This window comes from Callorhinus ursinus, unplaced genomic scaffold (assembly GCF_003265705.2).
Source record: "Callorhinus ursinus isolate GAN/ISIS: 27379988/994484 unplaced genomic scaffold, GSC_fseal_2.0 scaffold42, whole genome shotgun sequence".
Classification (NCBI taxonomy): Eukaryota; Metazoa; Chordata; class Mammalia; order Carnivora; family Otariidae; genus Callorhinus; species Callorhinus ursinus.
In genome coordinates, this window is record NW_027397104.1 from 1,898,469 (window position 1) to 1,923,168 (window position 24,700).

The window sequence follows — 24,700 nt, forward strand, 5'->3', positions numbered from 1 at the left end:
TGTATTTGCAATGCCCAGGTTTAGAACTGTTAAGTATTCGACATATCAAGGGATTTCAAGAAACCCAAATTTGTTGATTAATTTGGGTCTGAAAAGTCAAGCTGTTAACTTGCTCAAAGTTATTATTTGAGGCAGTATAGCCAAGAGTATGGTCAAACATACTTCGTTTGAAGAAAAAAGAAAAAATAGGGGTACCTGGGTGGCTTAGTTGGTTAAGTATCGACTCTTGATTTTGGCTCAGGTCGTGATCTCAGAGTGGTGAGATCGAGCCCCAAGTCGGGCTCTGTGCTCAGCATGGAGTCTGCTTAAGATTCTCTCCCTCTCTCTGCTCCTCCCCCTGCTCCCACTCCCATGAGCACACTCATGCCCTCTAATAAATAAATCTTTAAAAAAGAAAAAAATACATACATAATAAAAATAATCTTTGACTGTCAGAAGTCAAACCTTGTTATAGCCCGATGGAACAATTATTTAAAGCATTATAATTTGTGAAATCTAAAAGCTATATATGCAATGAGGATCACAGTGAAATGAGTATCTTTCCCTATACTGATTTTTTTTAAGATTTTATTTATTTATTTGACAGAGAGAGACACAGCGAGAGAGGGAACAAAAACAGAGGGAGTGGGAGAGGGAGAAGCAAGCTTCCCGCGGAGCAGGGAGCCCGATGTGGGGCTCGATCCCAGGACCTGGGATCATGACCTGAGCCGAAGGCAAATGCTTAATGACTGAGTCACCCAGGCACCCCTTCCTATACTGATTTTAACACTAGAATCTACATTCCAACTTAAGTCAATGAATACATAAGATACCTGACCTTTCTTTCAGTTAAATTAGAAACTGCCTGCTTCCTGTGTACTCATGTAGGGGTACAGAGAGGACCTGCAGACTAGGAGCTTATCATCTCAGTATGTTCCTGTGTAGATTTAACTTCCAGTTGCATTTATTTAGGAAACAGAAGCAAGATCACAGTGGTCATTTAGTCACTAAAAATCTTCAAGAGAGATTTGAAGAGATATTAATAATAAACTTCAAGAGATATTCTTTTGACCCCTCTCAACACTAGACACACTTTAGCAACAAACCTTAAATTATGTATTTTTACATAATTTATGTAAGTTTCCAGTTATTCTGGATTCATCAGGCAAAAGCCCATTTGGTTGAGCAAAGAAATCCAATCCACTTTTTTTACATGCAGTTTCATTATTGTCCAGTATCCTCAAAAACTCAAACTAACTCCAGCCTAGAAGTCTTTATACTTCAACTTAAATGAACAGAGAGCCATTGCTGTAGTGAATGAAGCTATTTATATTTACACTTCTAATTTACCGGCAGATACCAAGAACATGTTTGTTCCCTTAGGATTTTAAATGTTCTCCCTAAAAAACTGTGTAACCTCAAGACTTAGACCATCTCCAAGAACTTGATATCTACAGTAAGACAGAAGTTTAAAATTCAGTATTACCGATAAAATGTCTTCAAAACTTTCTGAAGGATAAATCATTTCAAAATTTAAGTTAAAAATGTCTATGATAAAAGGTTACTTAAAAATCATGTAATTTTTGGGGTGCCTGCGTGGGTCTTTAGGTTAAGCATCTGCCTTCGGCTCAGGTAAAGATCCGATGATCTTGGGATCGAGCCCCGCTTCAGGCTCCTTGCTGAGTGGGGAGTCTGCTTCTCCCTCCCCATCTGCCCCTCCCCACCTCGTGCTCTCTCTTGCTCACACGCTTTCAAATAAATAAATAAATAATTGTAATTCTCTTCTCTGCTGGAGATGAAAAAAATATTCACTCTTTAACCTCATTTCATATACTGATACAATAAAATTAAAAAATCTTTAGCAAAAAATTATTATAAAGTGTATCACTAATGTTCCTCTAAGTATTATTATAGCAGTAGCCCAGGAAATAACTAAAATAATAATAGGGTAATAACTGGGTAAAATGCAGTGTTCTAGAAGAGTATGTAGTCATTTAGGTTGATATGCTACTATTACTGTTAGCCTACACATCTAATGCTTACAAATACAGAGGGAAAAGAGGGCCAAAAGTATTGAGTTTTTTGCTATTTTTTTTTCCTTAAAGTAGGACAATATAAACAACTAAAATCAAATAATTAAAAAATAAAATTTTCATCTAATAAACCAGCAAGGAGTAGAGACCAACTACAGTAGGATTCCTGGCATATTTCTTTTTTAGAATCAGATTATAAACCGTAAAAATTCTATGTGATGGTTGATATATAAAAAAATTCATTGAAAATATTTCCAGAGATGATAGTAAACTGAGATAGGATGTTGTCTAGCAGACAGGCAACCAAATGAGGATCAGGATAAATATTCACCAGTTTGGTAAAATGAGCAAAAAGAAATGATATGTTATTATGGTATGGTGAATTTTAGCAATCAAAAGTATGAGCTAAACTGGAATGGTTTTTGTTTTGTTTTTAAAGATTTTATTTATTTGAGACAGAGAGAATGAGAGAGAGAGAGAGAGCACAAGAGGGGGGAGGGTCAGAGGGAGAAGCAGACTCCCTGCTGAGCAGGGAGCCCGATGCGGAACTCGATCCTGGGACTCCAGGATCATGATCTGAGCTGAAGGCAGCTGCTTAACCAACTGAGCCACCCAGGCGGAATGGTTTTTAAAACATTAACTTCCAACCAATAATTGATTCAAACAAGGACCATCAATGGATGCTAAAATCAATGGGTAAAATGCTGGGGAAACAGAATAACGACACAATCTAAGAGAGAATGAAATAAAAAGTGAATGTGCCAGACTGTTAACACAATTGATGAATCTAGGCAACATGAATATGGGTGTTAATGTAACATTTTTCCAAATTTGTTTGAATTACTTTTTAAAATGGGGGGAAAAGGGGGCGTATATATGTATATATTTGTTTTTATACTCATAAATTATATGATAGTAGTCTATGGAAGGGCACATAAGAAACAAACAAGGGTGGTGTGAGAACTAAGAGATAGGAAGGGGACAGAGGAGAGGAGGACAGGTGTGGGTGGGAGATTCTTCACTGTATGCTGTATTGTACCTTAACATTTTTTAACCATGTCAATGTTTTATATATTTAAAATTTTTCTAAAGTTCCAGCATAAGTACTGAATCTGCTATGAAGAGATCATCTGAAGTTCCCAGAAATATTTAGGTAGGAAGGATTATCCAAACATTTAACATCTGTGATTTTCTTTTTTTAATCGTGGTGAAGAGTATATCAGAATCACTGGGCTGGGCAGAGGCATGAGCTGTTTTTTTTTTCAGTCATCCACCCCAAGATAGCCTGCTCTCACCAGTTGAGAATCACTGATCATAAAGAGAAATATTAATGACAGAAATGTCTAAATGTGAATGTACAGAAGAGAAAAAAGACTGAGAATCTATACAAAATGGCTATATTTTGGTCTATCATACTGTTATACTTCTACTACCACCTCAGGTTAAAACATCCAAATACTGTCAGTTGCATCTTGGAAACTACATACCAGGAAGAGAAAGTGCTTGGTTTCCAAAACCCACCTGAGAGCCCGCCGCTCTGGATAATCAAGATCATAACTTTGCATAGAGTCATTGCAGGAATCCCGGGAACTGCCCTGAAGTAGCAGCTGCTGTGGCAATCCCACTGGCACGGCGAACTGGTGCACAGAAGCATTGGGCTGAGAAGTCGTATGGTAAGGAGGTGGGATGCTGTTGCTGGTCTCACTGCGATAGTCACTATCTCGGTCATCAACGGCACTATCAGGATCTTCAAAAGCTGTGGAATAAACACAGTCAATCAAAGCATCTCAGCTTTGTTTAGTTTTTAGAATTTTTTTCTGCTTCTAACTTAGGTAACCACAAGCCTAAACCTTGAGAACAAGAGCAAGCTGAGCTGCATGTGAGCCAAGTGACCTCAAACCCATGTGCAAAACTGTTTCAGTTAATACTCCTAAGTTTCTTTCATTAGTGTTGATTCTTAGAGGAGTTCCAAACTGTATTTTCCCAATGCAGAATTCTCTGGAATTGATTCTCCACCTATCACGACTCTAGTGAAAATCTGTTTTTAAACGTCATAGATTCTATTCCTCTATTGTTATCAAAATGGGTAGAAGAGAAATTTTCATTTAGAGTTGGCTTGCTGTTGTTAGACTTTAAAAATACATGGCTGAACCCAATAAGCAGGTCCAACATCAGAAGGTGGTCAAATAATCAGGAGGCGTAAAGCCAAGGCTCTGAAGAACCAAAAGTTCTAGATACAACTAAGAACAGTAGCAGTCTTTTTTTTTTTTAAGTATTATGCCAAATTTTATTTGTTTTTTGTTTTTAAGTAAGCTGTATACCCATTGTGGGGCTGGAACTCATGACCCCAAGATCAAGAGTCACATGCTCCACTGACTGAGCCAGCCAGGCCCCCGAGAACAGTAGCAATCCTACTGTCTTGCTGCAGCAACAGGTTTTTCTAACAATTCCTATCAAGTACCTCTACCCTGGGGCTCAGAATTTCCATCCAAAGTCTGGGCTGAAGGGGAAGAGGAAAACATAAGCACTACCAATGGGATCTTGCTGACAATGCAGCCAAGTTTATCTAACAACAGTGACTATAATACCATAGAATTATTTCTGCTTTTCAGGCCAGCACCTGACTGGCTAGTTTTATTCTTGATGTTAACTAAAATGACCATAGTTACAAATCCTGCTCCAAACAAAATTAAAAATATTTAACACTGTACTTGGAAAGGGAGCTCAACCTAATAGTGCTTTGTGGTTTATTTTATAGAGATGCCATTTCTGACACCAACCCCGTATGTGTATAATTAACAAGGTCCCAGATGTCCTGTCTTGCCAATTTCCTATTTGGCTCAGTGAGGAAAAGGAACGTTCATTATCCCAAAATGGAGATACTTTTAGCAGATGATGAACTCCTTATATTAGTAATTTTTTAAAAAATCTTGGTAGTTATGTAGGCAGTGAGAACCTTCTGAAGACCATAAGATTAGGCTTTCACAATCACTCAAGCAGGAGATAACAACCTGCATCCATTCAGTAGAAATGGAAAAGAACTGATGAACTGGAAAAAGAAAAACCCAAACAAATGATAAAACGTGGGGACAAATGGAAGGTAAAAGGGAAATGACACCTTGGCTTGTACATCAAACTACCTAGTAGATAATAATTCCACTAAAAGAGACAAGGGGCACAAACATGTGGGTTTTACAAGCAACGAAGAATATTTGAACACCAGATTCCAGACAACACTGTGGGTATAGCTAGGAGTATGGGTAGAAGATCTCATGAGCTTTTCCCTTTTGAGTTTAAGTGTGAACATAAGACAAGGACAGTGATCAGAACCTCAGGAGAAAAAAATCAGTATGAGAAAGAGGCTAGGGGTGCCTGGGTGGCTCAGTCGGTTAAGAGTCTGCCTTGGGCTCATGATCCCAAATAAACCCCCTCGCATTGGGCTCCCTGCTCAGCAGGGAGTCTGCTTCTTCCTTTGTCCCTCCCCACTGCGCATGCTCTCTCTCTCTGAAATAAATAAAATCTTAAAAATATATATATATTAAGAGTATTAAAAGGAAGGAAGGAAGGAATAGGCTAACCTTCAAGTGGCCTGGAAGGGTACTTAGTCAAACAATAGGGGATTCAAAGAATTCTGCTCAGAAAGAATTCTGATCACATATTAGGAAAAAAAAAAAAAAGACTTCAGAGGCACTGGTTTCAGATCTTGATGCATGTGTTGTTCTCAACACTAGAAAGAAAGGATCAAGGGACAAAAACCAGTGTGAAGAAGTCAGATGGATTTTTCATGCATACAGATGAGAGGGCAGAGGCAACAAAGGAGACAAAGCCAAAAGTCTACTTAAACTCCAGCAGAAGTATACCCCAGAGAGCCAAAAAGGGAAGAGCAATAGACAATCCCACTGATTATGGGGCCAGGAGAGAGTAGCTCAGCCAGAGTTAGGAGCCCACGATCCAGAGCCAGAAACTATGTTGGACAGACCCTTAGTTTTTCACTGCATCTGACCTATTACTCCTAAATAACGCTCTGATTTTTTATTTTGCTAGGCTAAGGGGAAGAATACTCCAAAACTTTCCTAAAAGCTGACAACGTTTCTATACTAAAGAAATAAAGGGCAAATATTAAGAAACAGAGTTTTTATGGAAAGAGGAGGCTAGGAGTAGAATATGAAAAGTAGGAGGGGATAGGAAAAAAGAAATACAAAGAAGTGAGGGGAGACAAAGAAGAGAAACAGAAAAAAGGTAGATGAGGGCAAAGACCAGATTTTCTCCCCCGATACTATCCCTGATCTCCCTAAAAAGAAAACTTCCTGGCACCACCAAGGCTGATTAGAAACTAACAAGGGAAATTAAGAAAAAGGCTTGAACAAAAGAACTGTGCTTTCAGTGTGGCAGTGACAGTCCCTTACTGGCTCTACTCTACTTCACAACACGACTGCAGCTAAAACAGGAAACTCCTCGCTTCACTGAGAAAAAGAACCTGAGTGCAGGTTTGGGTTACTCAGCCTAAGGAGGACTTGTGAGCTAGGCTGAGGGCAAAAATTGAAAAGCCCTTGGAAAACTAAAAGGCTGGGAAAATTAACTCATTCAAGTATTTACTAAGTGCCTTTAAGTACAAGCCTAAACAGAGTATACAATCAGTCTAATAGAGAGAAAATACAGACACAAATACAAGAAAGTAACTATCATGAGAACAGTACAAATCAAATGCTATATGAGTTGAAGGTAAGGTCACTTCCTGTTAGGGTGAGCAGAGAAACCTTTATGGAGGAGACAACTTTGAAAGACTGGTAGGTTTTCAACAGGTGAAGTTCGGAGGGGAAATACCTTCTAGAATCTGGATAAAAACAATGGCATGAGTAAAAGCCCAACAGTGAAAAGGCTATATGTATTTTTGAAAAACACTTTGTAGCTCATTTGGTAGGTGCATAAAAGGACATGGAAGGGAATGATAGAAAATAAACCTGGGGCGAGTAATCTAATCTGGGGCAAAAATGGGCCCCAGGGCGCCTGGGTGGCTCAGTTGGTTAAGCGACTGCCTTTGGCTCAGATCATGATCCTGGGGTCCCACAATCGAGTCCCACATTGGGCTTCCTGCTCAGCAGGGAGTCTGCTTCTCCCTCTGACCCTCTTCCCTCTCGTGCTTTCTATCTCTCATTCTCTCTCTCAAATAAATAAATAGATAGATAGATAGATAGATAGATAGGTAAGTAAGTAAGTAAGTAAGTAAGTAAGTAAAGTAAGTAAAGTAAGTAAAGTAAGTAAGTAAGTAAGTAAGTAAGTAAGTAAGTAAGTAAAGTAAGTAAAGTAAGTAAAGTAAGTAAGTAAGTAAGTAAGTAAGTAAGTAAGTAAGGGCCCCAGGTACAGAGAAGGCGCTCAAACAATACTGAATGAAATACTGAACAATGAAGCTTTCTGGTATGTGGTAGTCCTGGATTGAATCCTTGTCTTTAAATCTAGAATACAGGTAGAACTTTATCACCCTGAGAAAAAAGGAAAGAGAATTCAAACCATTTTTTTCATGGCTTACTTTTTTCTTGGAAAAACCTTAAGTTATCTCAACTCTCTTAGGCTGCCTTTGAGCAGTTTCCTAGTGGAAACACTAAGGATTCAAATCACAGAAAGTACATATTCATAAGAAATTCCAGTGACAGAACAAAATTTGGCCCCTCTTAGCACCTGCTGGATACCTAAGCACTAGGACTCAAACAATCCCCCTGTAAGATGGGTAACAGAGCCAGTAACATCAGCCTAAGGCTGTGTATCTCGCTGGAAAGAACTGACTGCCCACTCTCAAAGCTCTAGAATGCAGATGGCCTCCAGCCTACCTGGCCTGCTTCAAGGAAAGTAAAACCATGTCCTCAGTGCCTTGTTTACAAAAATAAACTTCCAGAAGGAACCTTCTTCTAGTCACTGTATTCCTTAGCCAAGACACCAAGGGAGAGGGTTTCCTACACTAGGTGCTGATGATATTACCTATCTCTGGGAAGGAAAAATCTAGAGATACTGCCAAGATTATAACTGGGACTTTGGTTTGAAATCTCTCTCTCTCTCTCTCTCTCTCTCTCTCTCTCACACACACACACACAGTCTTCAAAAAAAAAAATCCATGAAAGGATATAACATTCCACTGCAAGTAATGGTCTTTGAGATTTAAGTACGGGAGGAGAAGGGAGTGGAATTATATACACTTGTACACATGAATATCTAGCTTCATAGTTCAGACAGAGTGTGTTAAAGGGTAAAATCAAAAGAATTATAAGGAATTCAATTTCTTACGTACTCTGCTGCTCTCCCCAGCCCAAATAGGTCCAGTGACCTAAGAAAACCGCAAATGGTAGCAAAAAAGAAGAATGACACAGACAATTTTAGGAATAATTCAAAGATCGTTTCCCCATCCCACCAATGATTACAAACCTTACCTTGCTTGAACCTGCCCTTACTTGTATTCCATTAATTTTACATAACATGTAGAGAGCCTTCTGCTTCTATCAAGCATGAGACAAATCTACAAAATACCCTTGCTTTAATTCACCATATAGAGAATAACAAAAAACTACTTCTACACTCTTTTTTTAAAAAGTTTTATTTACTTAAGTAATCTCTACACCAAATGTGGGCCCCAAACTCATGACCCTGAGATCAAGAGTCAAACACTCCCCTGACTGAGCCAGCCAGGTGCCCCTGCTTCTATACTTTTAAAACTCCTTCTGGCCTAGGTCTCAGAACATCATCATCTAGGGGCCAATATACCCTTCCTCATTCAAAATGACAAAAATTCGACCTGTCTCTAAGAAATCCTTCCTGTCTGTTTGTTCTCCAAACCTGAGCCTATCAGACCTGATGCAGTGGAAAAGAGAGTGATTCCGTTGTCTGGGAGCGATGATGTCTAATTTTGATGCTCCCTACTGAAAATTAAAAGGCCAAACAATGGCATTAATATGTAATCTTCCTGCAGAGAAAGGGGAACCCTCCTACACTGTTGGTGGGAATGCAAGCTGGTGCAGCCACTCTGGAAAACAATATGGAGGTTCCCCAAAAAGTTGAAAATAGAGCTACCCTACGACCCAGGAATTGCGCTACTGGGTATTTACCCCAAAGATACAAATGTAGTGATCCGAAGGGGCACGAGCACCCCAATGTTTATAGCAGCAATGTCCACAATAGCCAAAGTATGGAAAGAGCCTAGATGTGCATCAACAGATGAATGGATAAAGAAGATGTGGTGTATATATATACAATGGAATATTATGCAGCCATCAAAAAATGAAATCTTGCCATTTGCAATGACGTGGATGGAACTAGAAGGTATTTTGATAAGCAAAATAAGTCAACCAGAGAAAGACAAATATCATATGATCTTACTGATATGTGGAATTTGAGAAACAAGGCAGATGATCATAGGGGAAGGGAGGGAAAAATAAGAAAAAACCACAGAGGGAGACAAACCATAAGAGACTCTTAATCTCAGGAAACAAACTGAGGGTTGCTGGAGTGGAGGCGGGTAGGAAGGATGGGGTGGCTGAGCATAAATGGACACGGGGTATATGCTCTGGTGAGTGCTATAAATTGTGTAAGACTGATGAATCACAGACCTGCACCCCTGAAACAAATAATACATTATATGTTCATTTAAAAAAATTAAATAAAAAATCTAATCTTCTAATGTAATAAAACACTATAGCCTTCTGCTCAGAATTTTTTCAACTGCCTACAAAATTTAATAAAATCCATTAAAATACAGAAGCTTTGAATGATGAGAGAAAACTGAACATTTTCTACTCATTTTTCAAAATAAAATATTCAATGTTAATTACATTTAAATCCTATTCCATATCCAAAACTGAATTTGAGGCAACTAATGTCACTCACACACACACACACACACACACACACACACACGCAATCACTAAAAATAGGTCTTTATCTCAAGAAACAAGGAGTAATTTAGCTTCATAATTAAGAATGTGAGTACCCAAGCCAAAACTAAGTTCTTCTAGCTTTGCCACTACTAGCTATATGGTCTTAAAAAAGTTATTTTAGATATTTCTTCAACATTAATATAAGAATATTATGAGTCTCACTGGTTACTGAAGGACTGTAAGAGAAAATGCATGTAAAGTACCTGGTACAGGCCTCTGGAACAGGGCAAGCAAGTGGCATTTCTTGTTGTTTCATCATGTTGCCAAGTTTTTGCTTGCCCTTATAGGTTCCTAATAAATAGGTAGCAGGAAGACCCATACACTGATAGCCCTAGTATCTGTTGAGGGATTGTCTATGTTTGGGTTAGAAAGTCCTCAGTGTTCTAAGGGTGCAGTTCCCTTGAAAATTTGCAGTTAAGATTCAAAATTCTGGAAGCACTGAATGATGCCAACAGAAGCTCATTTCATTACCTGAGCTAACTCCCAATCCTGGAGATATGGGACTACTAACCAGTCACACTCTGTTTAATGTAACTATACACTAAGAATCAGTTTTCTTCCTATATTTATCTTCTTCCTATAACTCCATCTCTTCTCTTCATCCCTCAGGAAGGATATGTTGGCTTACTATGCCATTTTTTAAAATTTTAATAATTTACCTAACTTTCTAACCATAGGGAGAGAAGGAGTTTAAAAGAAAATTCTCCCAGGCTACACCATAGTTGCCATAACAACTGTGAGAGGGTAATTACCTTGCTTCTTAAAAAAAGAAAAAAAAAAAAAAAGAAAAATAACCACATAGAACTTCAGAACAACCTTCAGCCTATCAACCTAGATCGCTCCAAGCAAGTAACAATGCTGTTTCTCACTAAAACTCTGGACCCAAAGAAGCCTCTCATTGCAGGACGATGCTTCATCCTTGAATGCACTGCAACACTGCAGAGCAGTTTCTTATACATAGTCGGTGCTCAATAAATATCTACCATATGATTAAATCAAATTAATGATTTGATGCCATCTACTAGGTCCAACCCTAAGCCATGAAAATAACAGTTATGTTCTCTAACCAATCAGTTCCCTATTGTCACTTCAATGTGGTACCATTATAAAAGAAACCACACCAGTTTAATTAAGCAAGTTTCCTTCCCCACTCCAAAAACACACTAAAACATCTCACTAGCCAGTAGGACAATTACTGAGGATAGTTAGGTTTTGCTAGGCATAAGTACCAATTAAGGGGTTGAGGGATGTTCCAGGAAATGTAAATTATACACACAAAAGCACATTCACTGAACTTGAAAATAGTTCTAGCATATCTGTATAGGACACTTCAGGGTTATGAAAGAAACTAATCAAAGGAGGTGCCAAGCAATGTTTAGAAATTTAGTAATGTTAGGAATTTGGAATTATCTGGAGGTTAATACAGAGCCATCACAGCTTTTTCTTTTTTAATTCCAGTATAGTTAACACAGTGTTATATTGGTTTCCGGTGTAGAATATAGTGATTCAATAATCCTATACATTAGTCCGTGCTCATCATAGTAAGTATACTTTTTTTTTTTAAGATTTTATTTATTTATTTAACAGAGAGAAAGAGAGATCACAAGTAGGCAGGCAGGCAGAGGGAGAGGGAGAAGCAGGCTCCCTGCTGAGCAGGGAGCCCGATGTGGGACTCGATCCCAGGACCTCGGGATCATGACCTGAGCTCACAGCAGTCACTTAACCAACTGAACCACCCAGACACCCCACGGTAAATGTACTCTTAATCCCCTTCACCTATTTCACTCATCCCCCTACCCACCTCCCCTCTGGTAACCATCTGTTTGTTCTCTATAGTTAAGAGTCTATTTTTTAGGGACGCGTGGGTGGCTAGTTGGTTAAGCGTCTGCCTTCGGCTCACGTCATGATTCCGGGGTCCTGGGATGGAGTCCCGCATCGGGCTCCTTGCTCAGCAAGGAGCCTTGCTTCTCCCTCTGCCTGCCACTCCCGCTGCTTGTGCTTTCTCTCTAATAAATAAATAAAATCTTAAAAAAAAAAAAAGTGTTCTTAGGAGCGCCTGGATGGCTCAGTCAATTAAGCATCTGCCTTTGGCTCAGGTCATGGTTCCAGGGTCCTGGGATCAAGTCCCACATCGGGCTCTCTGCTCGGCGGGAAGCCTGCTTCTCCCCCTGCTTGTGTTCCCTCTCTTGCTGTGTCTCTCTCTGTCAAATAAATAAATAAAATCTTAAAAATAAATAAATGAATAAGAGTCTGCCTTCAGCTCAGGTCATGATCCCAGGATCCTGGGATCGAGCCCTGCATCGGGCTCCCTCCTCAGCAGGGAGTCTGCTTCTCCCTCTGCCCCTCTCCCCCACTTGTGCTCTCTCGCTCGCTCTCAAATCAAATTTTTTTAAAGTGTGTTTTTTAGTTTATCTGTTTATTTTTACATCGTTCGCTTGTTTTGTTTCTTAAATTCCACATATGAGTAAAATCATACGGTATTAAGCATGGAAGAGAAGAATCAGATTTGTCATTTTAGAAAGAGAATGGTGGTACAGTGTGGCCAAAAGTTTGTAGGGTAGATGGACTGGAGACTGGTGTCAGGGAGGCCAAGGAAGCTACTGCACTCACCTAACGATGACCTAAACTAGGAAAGTGCCAGAGGGAGTGGAGAGATACATTCATGAGATAAAATTAGTAGGGTTTAATAAGTAATTAAATGCGAGAGGTGAAGAGGATAAAGCCTAAATAATATTGCCTAGGTTTTTAGCTTGAGCTACTGGATGGATATGACATCATTCATTAAGAAGAGAAATACGAGAGGGGCAGATGGAAGGCAATGATGAATTCAGTGTTAGATTACTGGCTTTGAGGTATCTACGAGGTATTTCAAATGAAAATGTCTGAGAAGACAGCTGTATATATGGTTGTGGAGCTGGGGAAAGATAAGTAGAGTTGTAAGTTTTCAGAATACAAGCTGCCATGACGATAGAGATTTTTCTGCTTTGTTCCTTACTGTAACCTTAGTGCTTAAACAGTGCTTGGCACAAAATAGCAACTCAACAAATATTTGTAAATTAATGGATAAAAATTACAATGTAAGTAAGAAAAAACAATGAGGCAGGGGTGCCTGGGTGGCTCAGTCGGTTAAGTGGCCAACTCTTGATTTCAGCTCAGGTCATGTTCTCAGGGTTCTGAGATCGAGCCCTGCATCAAGCCTCCACCCTCAGTAGGGAGTCGGCTTGGGATTCTCTCTCTCTCCTTCTACCTCTGCCCCTCTGCCCCCCACTCTCTCTCTCTCCTTTTTACAAGAATGCAAAGTGATAGGCCACTTTGGAAAATAAACTGGTTATTTCTTACTAAGTTATATATAAAACCATAAAACCCAGCAATCCCTCATATGTATTTACCCAAGAAAAACAAAAACATGTTCACATTAAAATCCTATACATGAATGTTCACAGTTGCTTAATTCATATTCACTAATAACTGTAAACATAAATGCCCATCTGCTGAATAAACAAACCATGGTATATCCGTATAGTAGAGTGCTATTCAGGAATAAAAAGGAATGAACTGACACACACAGATGAATCTCAAATGCAATATGATTAGTGAAACAAGCCAGACTCAAAAAGCTACATACAATACAATTCCACTTATATGACTTTCTGGAAAAGGTAATACCATAGGGGCAGAAAACAATTTAGGATTTTCATGGGCCAGGAGTGAGAGAGGTTGACTACAAAGGGGTCTAGAAAACTTTTAGGGTTGATGGAACTGCTCTTTATCTTAACTATGGTTGTGGTTACAAAACTATGTTTGTCAAAACTCATAGGACTATACACTAAAAGGGAGAATTTTACTGTATGTAAGTTATACCTTAATAAATCTGACTTAAAAAAAAAAGGAAGAGTCCATGAAGGAGGTTGTGAAGAAACCAAAGAGGAGAAAACCATGGTGGTGTGGTCTCTGAATCAGAAAAAAAAACCAAGGTTTCAAGGAAGCAGTGGTTAACAAGTGTTAAGTGCTATAGGGAAGTCACACAAAATAAAACAAAAAGGCCTACTGGATTTAGAAATAAAAAGGTTACTAAAAACTTCAACAGAAATTTTAATGAATGAAAGCTGGAGTATAGACTGTTAAGAAAATGGAAGCACATACAATGGAATAAGGAGATATCAAGAGATTCCACAGTTCATACAGTAAAACACTGAATGTGAGCAAGGAGGTAGACACTGCTTATCACAGATGCCAAAAAGAAGCAAGCAAGGAACAGACAATGGCCAAATGTGTTACAGAAAAAACTGAGTACACTAAGAGCTTCTAACAGAACCAGCAACATTCTCAAATTGGGCATTCACACATATCAAATGTGTGTCAAACTGACAATTATAATGAGCGTGCTAATGTTTCCCACCTCTCCAGAGCCTCAAACCTCTTCAGTTCACATACTTAACAAGTGAATAACCAATTACCCTGTAGCTCAGTGGCACCTGATGCTAAGAGTCAGGCAGTCTAGAAAAACTACAGCCTCCACTGGCAATGACATTGTATTTACAATGTTAATGAGTTCCGTGCAGATTAGCTTTACTAAGTGTACCTTAAGCCCAAAACTACTGAACTCCCAACACTTCAAAACCAGAAACCACAAGACCATTCCAAAATTCCTCTCTACTTTATCTCCCATGTCCAATCTGTCAACAAGCTTAATAGTTAATTCCACTCAAGTCGCCTTCCTACTGACCCTTCCTCCTAGGTTTCATAGTTCTTATCAAGGAACTCATTACCTCCTGCCTGAATTACTACAGATTTTGGCTGAACTTATGACCTTCTAATCCCTGTCTCCTTGTCCCATTCAATCTACTCAGCAGATGGCAACTAATTTTCCTAAATCCAGCTTCTAATCACATCATTGCCCTTTTAATAATTTATAACCTTCTCACTATGTATAGAAGAGTATATTTATCTTTCTGGCTTTCAAGTCCTCTATAATCTGATACCAAATAAATATCAAATCACACTGTAAACCACTCACCCAAAACAAAGTTGTTATTGGCAAACAGATATTCTCACAGTTCCTGTGCTTGCCACACTTGGGAGATCGAGGGATGAACCTGATTTCCCCTATTTGTCCCTCAACTTCTGAAGCTGGAATGTCCTTCATTTCCACTGCTTGTTGGTGTAATGGAAATGTTTTTGAGCTTTAGAACCAGATAAACCTAGGTTCAAAGCCATCACTTAGTAACTGTGTGACCTTAAGCAGGTTAACTTCTCTGCCCTTGCATTTGTCATCTATAATAAATGAAGAGTAGGGGTGCGCAGGTGGCTCGGTCGTTGGGCATCTGCCTTCGGCTCAGGTCCTGATCCCAGGGTCCTGGGGTCGAGCCCCACATCGGGCTCCCTGCTCCACAGGAGGCCTGCTTCTCCCTCTCCCACTCTCCCGCTTGTGTTCCCTCTCTAGCTGTGTCTCTCTCTGTCAAATAAATAAATAAAATCTTAAAAAAAAAAATGAAGAGTAATACCACTTACCTCTCAAATTTGCACAAATATTGAAAATCATGTACGTACCACTTAACTCCATGTGCTAGACAAATGATAATTACTCAGTAAATGTTACCTATTCTCCCTTATTTGATTGGTACCCATTCTTAAGTTCCTTTTAAACATTTTTCCTTAAACAATGTTCAATGACTCTAGTACAACGTCTCTTATCAAAACAAAAACCATCTGCCCATTTCTCAAAAAGTTAAACACACATCTACCCATATGATCCAGGCCATTGCACTTCCAGGTATTTAACGAAGAGAAATGAAAACATATAATCATGCCAATGTTCATATTATTCATAATAACTAGAAACAACCCAAGTGCCTATCAACAGGTGAGTTGATAAACAAAATGGGTTATGTCCATAATAGAATATTACTCAGTAATAAAAAGAAATGATTTACTGATAAACTCAACAAAATGGATGATTTTCAAAATCCTTTAAGGAAGCTAGATACAAAAGAGTATATAGTATATGGTGCCATTTATATAAAACTGTAGGAAAACAAATTTAATCCACAGTGACAGAAAACTTATCAGTAGTTGTCTCAAGCCAGGAGTGGGAAGAAGAATGAACTACAAAGGGCATAAGAAAACATTTAGAGGTAAAAGAAATGTTCTGCAACGTGATGGTGGTAGTAGTTTGACTGGTATATACATCTATCAAAACTAACCAAACTGGACATTCAAATGGGTGGATTTTGGGGGTATGTATGTATGTGTATATATATATGTATCTATCTATCTATACATACATATATATGTCAGTAAAGTTGATTTTTTTTAAAGCTTTTATTTATTTGAAAATGAGAATGAGATAGAGCATGAGGGGGGGAGGGTCAGAGGGAGAAGTAGACTCCCTGCTGAGCAGGAAGCCCGATGCGGGACTCGATCCCGGTACTCCAGGATCATGACCTGAGCCGAAGGCAGTCGCTTAAACAACTGAGCCACCCAGGTGCCCAATAAAGTTGATTTTTAAATTGTTTTAAGATTTTATTTATTTGAGAGACAGTGAATGAGAGAGTGCATGCATGAGTAGGGGGAGGGGCAGAGAGAGAGGGAGAAGCAGACTCCCTGCGACGTGGGGACTCTGCTGAGCGGGGGGCCTGATGTGGGCTCAATCCTGGGACTCCCGGATCAAAACCTGAGTTGAAGGCAGATGCTTAACCAACTCAGCCACCCAGGCACCCCTCAATAAAGTTGATTTAAAACAAAAACAAAAAACCTTCTTTAAAATAAAAATCAGAAGTTAAAAAAAATTAAAATTAAAAAAATAAGAATTTTTTTAAAAACCTGCTTTAGAACTTATCTTATTGCTTGCCTTTGTCCAATCCATCCATCCCTAGTCTACGTTGTAAGTTCCTTGGTGTAAGATTAAAGTTTTATAGTCCCTTTATATTCCTCTTAATGGTTGGCACAGAAATCCTATACTGAAGGAGATAACAACTGAATAAAAGCAGGTTCCTCTTGGGCACCTGGGTGGCTCAGTCAGTTAAGTGTCTACCCTTGGCTCAGGTCATGATCTGGGAGTCCCAGGATTGAGCCCACATCAAGGCTCCCCGCTCAGCAGAGTCGGCTTCTCCCTCTGACCCTCCAAAGACTCGTGTGTGTGCATGAGTGCTCGAACTCTCTTTCTTTCTCTCCTTCAAATAAATAAATAAAATCTTTACCAAAAAAAAAAAAAAGCAGGTTCCTCTTAACCAAAGCAGGGTCTTTAAATTTTAATAAATATTATTTGACAGTATGCTTGGCTGGCTCAGTCTGTGGAGCATGTGACTCTTGATCTTGGGGTTGTAAGTTCAAGCCCCACCTTGAAAATAAAATCTTTAAAACAAAACAAAACAAAACGGGGTGCCTGGGTGGCTCAGTCAGTTGAGTGTTTGACTCCTGATGTTGGCCCAGGTCATGGATCTCAGGATCCATGCTGGGTAGGGAGCCTGCTTGGGATTCTCCCTCCCTCTCCCTCTGCTCCTCCCCATGCACATACTCTCTCTCTAAAAAAATAAATAAAAATAAAAATAAAAACAACACTTTCTTTAAAAAAATTGAGACTCGTGTTATAAAATGCAGATATCTAGACCTTACTCCCAGAGATTCTAATTCAAAACCCCTGAAATGGCTTAAGAATCTGTACTTGTTGGAATCTGCCTTTTCAGTAAGAAGCTGGGGACTCCCATGCCAATGATTTTAAATTACAATTTGAAAAATACAGCTGTAGAATTTCCTATACGAAAAAAGCCAGTCTCTCAGTCAAAAGCATAGTGCTCCTACACTGATGGAATAAGAGGCAGCCAGATGCACTATCCTGTTAAGCTCAAAGACCAGTTCAATGTGAACATACAGGAAAGTGAAAAAATTCTAGCAGGTCCAGGACCCAAATAAAAATGAATCCTCTTTCATAGAAGGCAAAACTTCTTCACTTATCCCTGTTGACTAGACTACAGCAACATACTTACAGGCTTCTTCACTTGATCTTAGCCAAAAGGCCGAGAAGCGATGCTACTCACAGGCTTCTTATTCTACCTATTTCATTTTGTTTCTAGTGGAAAATTTAAGAAATCAGAAATAGTCACATTAAAAAATAAGGTCTATAATTATCAAACAAAACACCCCCAGGCAACTGTTACATCACCAATTAATAGTCCAGTGTTGGTCAATTTTTCCAAGACAATGAAATGACAGGATTTTTGACTTCAAGTGAGCAGCCATCTGTCTAGACAATGACAGGACTCAGCTATCAATTACTAAACTGTAGTAATTACCAGGTAGCTCACAAAGGACAATAAAGTCAACCATTAGAAATTATTCCCTTCTCGCTTTCAAGACAGATTAGATAAGTACCACAGATCTTTTCTTTCCATTGAAAATAGTTTTTAAAAAATCTATTAAGAAAAGTACTTCAAACCTAAGGGAAAAAAAACAACTATTGACCAAACTTCTTTGTGAACATATGTATTAAAATACAAGCAAATTTAACCTAACATTATAGTAAAAGAATAATTTACCATAATCAAATAGGGTATATTACAGGAAAACAAAGATGATTAATAGAAACTGATTAATGAATTCAACACATTAATAAGTCAAAGGAAAATACCAACAACTGGGTAGGTACTACTGAGCAATTTTGAAATGTTCAACATCCACTCCTTATTTTTAATATAGAGGTTCTACTGAAGTATAAGATGCAGAGAAGTACACAAATTATAAATGTATTATTTTTTTTGAGATTTTATTTATTTATTTGACAGAAAGAGATAGCGAGAGAGGGAACCCAAGCAGGGGGAGTGGGAGAGGGAGAAGCAGGCTTCCCGCCGAGCAGGGCGCCCGATGTGGGGCTCAATTCCAGGACCCTGGGACCATGACCCAAGCCAAAGGCAGACACTAAACAACTGAGGCACCCAGGCGCCCCATAAGTGTATTATTCAATAAATACTGTAAACACACTCATGTAACCAGCACACAGATGAAGAAACAGACCAATATCCAGCAGACCTCTTCCTACCCCTTTTCAGTCATTCAACTAGACTTTTTTTTTTTTTTTCCAAAGTAGATTCCACACCCAGCATGGAGCCCAATGCAGGGCTTGAACTCACAACCACGAGATCAAGACCTGAGCTGAGATCAAGAGTTGGATGCTTAACCTACTAAGCCACCCAGGAGCCCCTCAACTAGTTTTTGAACCGGCTGTTTCCTCTGTGCATCACACTTTCCCCAGAGAGCCACATCACTAATTCCCCCACCTCCAAGTTCTACTCAAAAGTCATCTCCTCACTGTGGCTTAAATACTATCTTATTTAGAATTACAACCCAATTTCAACTCTAGCATTCTCAAATGCCTTTCACCATCTACTCTTTTATTGGTTCACTCTCTAAAATTCCTATAGAATTTCCTTATTCATTATATTTACTGTTTCCTCCCACCCAGGATCTTCGTTGTGTTTTGCTTCTGAATATATCCCAAGCACCTAGAACAGAACCAAAAACGTATCAAAAAATGTAAGGCGCTTGGCTGGCTCAGTCAGAAGAGCACCCAAATCTTGATCTTGGGGTCATGAGTTTGAGCCCCACAGTGGGTGTAGAGATTACTAAAAATAAATAAACTTTTAAAAAAATGTTTGTAGAAGGAAAGGATCAAGAGACACGGGGGAAAGGGGGGGAGGGCAAAAGGGGCAGTGTGGCTGGATGTGAGAAAATGAATATCAGCAGTACAAATATAGATACAATCTTTCTGGAGTATAATTTGACAATATCTAAAAAAACTTAAGGGCACCTGGATGGCTCGGTCGTTAAGCATCTGCCTTCGGCTCAGGTCATGATCGCAGGGTCCTGAGATCCAGCCCCGCATCGGGCTCCCTGCTCAGGGGGAAGCCTGCTTCTCCCTTTCCCACTCCCTCCACTTGTGTTCCCTCTCTCACTGTCTCTCTCTCTCAAATAAAAATTTAAAAATCTTAAAATAAATAATAAAATTTAAAAAACCTAAAATGTGTATTCCTTAACTCAGTAATTCCACTTAATAGAAATGCACTAATTCAACTAATATTATTGAGCAAAGGTACTAGGAATACACAAATAAGGATTGTCCTTACTCATGAAATTTATGGCCTAGAGAAGAAAAAAATTAATCAAATAATCAAACATATTAAGTACTATGAAGAAAAGGTACATAAAAATACATAGAAGAATATATAATAGGGAAGGGGAGATTCATTTGCACTTTTACAAAAAACCTATTTGTACAAAGTTGCTAACTACAGCATTGTTTTAGTAGCAAAAATTTGGGAAAAATCCAAATATCTACCAATAGGAGAGGAGTTTTAAATTATACATTTCAAACGGGATATATCAAATTTGAATTTCACTAATCTTCTGGTGCAACTACCAATTCACAAAAAAAAATATAAAGGACAGAAAAGTAAAATATGCAATGGGAATATATAGAGCAAAATTCACAATATAGGAAACTGTGAGTCAAACAAAGACATGTAGTTAAATGGCTTCATTGCCTCAATAAAAAACTACAAGGAAAAAATTAAGAGATGGAGGAGGAACCGACAGATTAAAAAAGAATTATAAACTATATCAAAAAGATAAAACAGGCAAAAATAAATTCTAATGTTTAGTGACGCACACTTGAGTGATAAAACACAAAGCAAGGAAGTCATTGTCATAAAGGTTGGTAGTTACTTTTAGGGAGAAGGAGATTGGGATTGGGAAGGGGCATGTGGAGAGCTTTCTAGGGTGTCTGACAAATGTTATTTTTTTCCTATCTTATATGAATTCATTAAACGTTTGTTTTATGAAGTTGTGTATCTGCGTTACATTCTACAACAGATTTTTTTAATGCATCAAACAAACTGGGGATATCATTACAATTACCACCATCTGATTATTTCATTCCCCTGAAGTCTTCAAAAGCTCCTCACTGTCTTCAAGATAAAATATAAATAGTTCGCTATGGCTTTCAAACCCAGCATGATATGAAGACTCTATGCCTCATCTCTGACCCTGCCCCACACTTATCCCCTGCCCTCAAGTCATCCAGAATTTTCAAAATGCTTAGTGTCCTGGTACCATAAACTCTTTTCTCCTTTATTTGAATGACTTCTACTCATCTTTCAAAACTCAATTTATGTCAGAGGTTTTGGAGGAAGGAAGGATGAACAGGTAAGGCCAGGCAGGGCACAGGGAAATTTTAGGGAACAGAAACTATTCCGTATATTACTAGAATGAATAGATTTGAAGAAAGAAAAGAAAAGAAAAAGAAAAATCCATAGGTTACATTATAGTTCACTCTTTGCATTGTATGTTCTCTGGGTTTTTTCAGAAAGGGCTCCCAAAGGAGTCAATCTGCCAAATTGGGCCAGCCCTGTATATCTTCACTCTTTGAAGAAAATGATGTACAAAAGAGGGACTCATTTCCTTCTGCAGAGTAGCAAGTACAACTTTGGTATCGCTCTATTCTCTCCAAGCCAATATGGTCGGCATAAAATTTGGCATCTTTTTAATCCTCTCCCCATACTTTCCATGTATCCTACTATGAATAATCTTTCCTTTCAATCAACACATTTCAATTAGCTCCTTAAATATCATCTCTAAACTCACCTCTTGAACAAACTTATGCTATTCTTAACTATTTGCTTATTCCTCTGCCACCCGAGCACTTCCCTCTCTATTTCCAGAGTACTGCTTTGCACCTGAGGATCATCACATAAATAACATACTCAAGTTGCTGCATTTGTGTATTTGTCCTCTTCTAACCTATAAATAGGTTATGAGCTAAATCTTTGGATTATTTTTCCATCCTCCCACCCTTCTTCCTTGAACTCCACAAATACATTCTCTTGTCTATGTATCAACTCATTAAAAACAAGAATACTCCATGAAAATACAGAAGCTTTTGGAGAGGAGGAAACAAAAACATGTAATGGATAAACTTGTACCCAGAAGCTTTGAGTTTCTTCTCTGTAATGCTTGTCTGGAGTTTCCAAGTTCCATAACAGAAGTTAAAAGTATGACAATCCTCTTTCTGTCTGGGATCTGCTAAAAAGTCTTTATTTCTACCAAGAATAAACATGAACACTTTAATACTTATAAATTACCTTACCATACAGTTGACAAAGCTTTAGTTACTGCCAATATCACCAGTTACCTGATTATGAGTCTTAGGAAATCTATACGTTCTGAAGAAACTAAATTTTCAACCCAAAGGAAAAGAATCCTCCCATCCAACAGATACGGCAAATTACACTTTTTCAATAATAATCTTTTTTCTTTTTTCTCCAGAAAAGCTTTTCTCCAAAAATCCACATGGGCTGACGTCTCTCAGAGGCCAACAACCAAGCTTCACTCCCTAGTACCTAACATATCACAGAGTGAGACACAGCTGTGCAAATTCCAAAAGAAACAGAAGACTAAGTTCTTGCTCCTGCAACTCACCAGTCTAGTGGAGAAAAAAAATCCTACCAACCAGGAAAGAAAAGAAAGTCTAAGAAAACATGTAGAGTACATCACACTAAACTCTACTAGAAGATAATGATGGGTGGTGGGCTATTATTTCCATTATTCCTCTCCAAAACTTAAATGTTACAAGTATTCTCTCACATATTCAGATACTGCATAATTAAAACTTTTTTAACTTTTTTTTTTTTTTAAGATTTTACTTATTTATTTGAGAGAGAGACAGTGAGCAAGAGGGAGAGAGCACAAGCAGGGGGGAAAAGCAGAGGGAGAGGGAAAAGCAGACTCCCCACTGCAGGGGCCTGACGCGGGGCTCCATCCTGCGACTCCGGAATCATGACCTGAGCTGAAGGCAGACGCTTAACTGACTGAGCCACCCAGGTGTCCCATGCATAATTAAAATTTAACTTATTTTTTTTTAAAGAAAAATTAAGTATACTCCAAACTATGAAAAGTAGTTATCTTGGAGTGGACTGGAGAGGGAGTATTACAGAGAACTGTAACTTTTTATATTACACATTTCTCAATCACTTAAAAAGTTTTACAGTGAAGATGTTACATATTTTGGGTTTTTAAGTTTAGACTAAAAAGGGGACTTAGTATGTTGGGGTGAGGGGTGACAATTCTTTGCAACACCCTGCAAAGTAACCACAAAATTTCCTCACAAATTTTGAATTCTAACACATTATCTGGACATGATATGCCAGAATTTCTTAACCCAGCAACAAATGTGTGAAACTCATTCTAGCAGGGTGAATGAGGACAGAGGAAACATTCCTATTGTATTCAAGGCCAGGATTTCAGGGAAACAGATCTTTGCCATGGGAAGCAACCCAAAAAATAAACAATTTATTCCCTACGGCTTCAAGAAATTTTTAAAACATAGTAAGAACCCAAAAGAACCCAACTGATGAAGGGTGTTCAACTCAGTTAGCTGTGAATGTTTTATTTTAACACATGGTACTCTAAGACCAAGTCAAAGGATGGAAAAAATAATCAAAAAGTATCTCTCATGTATGCAAACATACATTTGGAAATGTGTAAAATCTCTCAAACGATTCAAAAGAAACTGCTAATGATGACTACTTCTGGGAGAAGACCCAAGTAGCTGGGTATAGGAATGGAAGGGAGACCTTTTTAACTGTACTCTCTTTAATATTTTAAAGTTTGTGTGCCATATGTATATTTCCTATTTAATAAATGAAGTAATTTTAAAATAACACAAAAGGGGCGCCTGGGTGGCTCAGTTGGTTAAGCGACTGCCTTCGGCTCAGGTCATAATCCTGGAGTCCTGGGATCGAGTCCCACATCAGGCTCCTTGCTGAGCAGGAAGCCTACTTCTCCCTCTGACCCTCCCCACTCTCATGTACTCTCTCTCTCTCATTCTCGCTCTCTCAAATAAATAAATCTTTAAAAAAAAAAAGATTAAAATAACACAAAAGGCAGAAGGCATAAGAAAAGCATATTTTTCTGAACAAATTATATCCCATGAGATTTTTGTCATCATGGGATGGTAGGGAAAAGAACATGGACCTTAAGAGTCAAATAGACCAAGGTTTTAACCCCAGTTCACCCACTTCCTAGAAACAAGTGGCACAAAAGAAGATAACTGGTGGGAAGACCTGATAAAAAGACTCTGGGCTGCTTTCTTCATGATACCATGCAAAGTGGCCCCCAAGATTCATAACAAGGAAAACAATATATTGCCCAACTTTTTATTACAAGTGACTTGAAATGAGACCAAATTTTACCACTGAGGACATTGAACAGAACCCTTAAAATTCATATGTACTGAAAGCCACACTATGACAAAAAAAATGGGAACGTTATGGAGCTATAACTTCTGAGGTAGCACCACAATGGATGGAGCTAAAACCGGCTGTCATAAGGACTAAATAGCCCACTTATCAGGCTTTGAATTTAAATGAATAGCATAAGTATTATGGCTTGGGGGAGTGGATATATTTGTAATTAAATGCAAAGTGACAGTGTCCCAGAGAAACCTGGGACAAAGGAATTCAGTAATTTCCCAGTTCTCCCAGGACTATCTTGAACACCTATCACCCAATTTCAGTGCAGGGCATTAAGAAAGCTATCAGAAGTCTTAGTATACCATGCTAATGTACTGAAGGAGTTTGCCATGCAACAGCAACACAGCATTGCAAAAACATATAGAGGGCAGTCTGAGTTCTGTCCGTTCAAAAATTATGGTGAGGGATTCTTAATCATAAAACATGCATTCACCCAGTATATGCTCCTAAAAGGACACTATCCTAGTTG

General features: G+C 38.6%; 1 protein-coding gene across 13 annotated transcripts in view; it reads right to left on the minus strand.

Moving 5' to 3' along the window:
• UNC13B (unc-13 homolog B) overlaps positions 1 to 24,700 on the minus strand; it is a 215,324-nt gene that overhangs the window by 96,499 nt on the left and 94,125 nt on the right. For 7 of the 13 annotated variants that reach the window (XM_073881400.1, XM_073881405.1, XM_073881398.1 and 4 more), the window contains 2 exons: positions 8,293 to 8,328; positions 3,534 to 3,768 (listed from right to left, as the gene is read on the minus strand). In XM_073881400.1, the coding sequence (XP_073737501.1) occupies positions 3,534 to 3,768; positions 8,293 to 8,328 (271 nt within the window). The remainder of the gene's footprint in view (positions 1 to 3,533; positions 3,769 to 8,292; positions 8,329 to 24,700) is intronic. The other 6 variants (XM_073881406.1, XM_073881403.1, XM_073881401.1 and 3 more) reach the window with 1 other exon arrangement.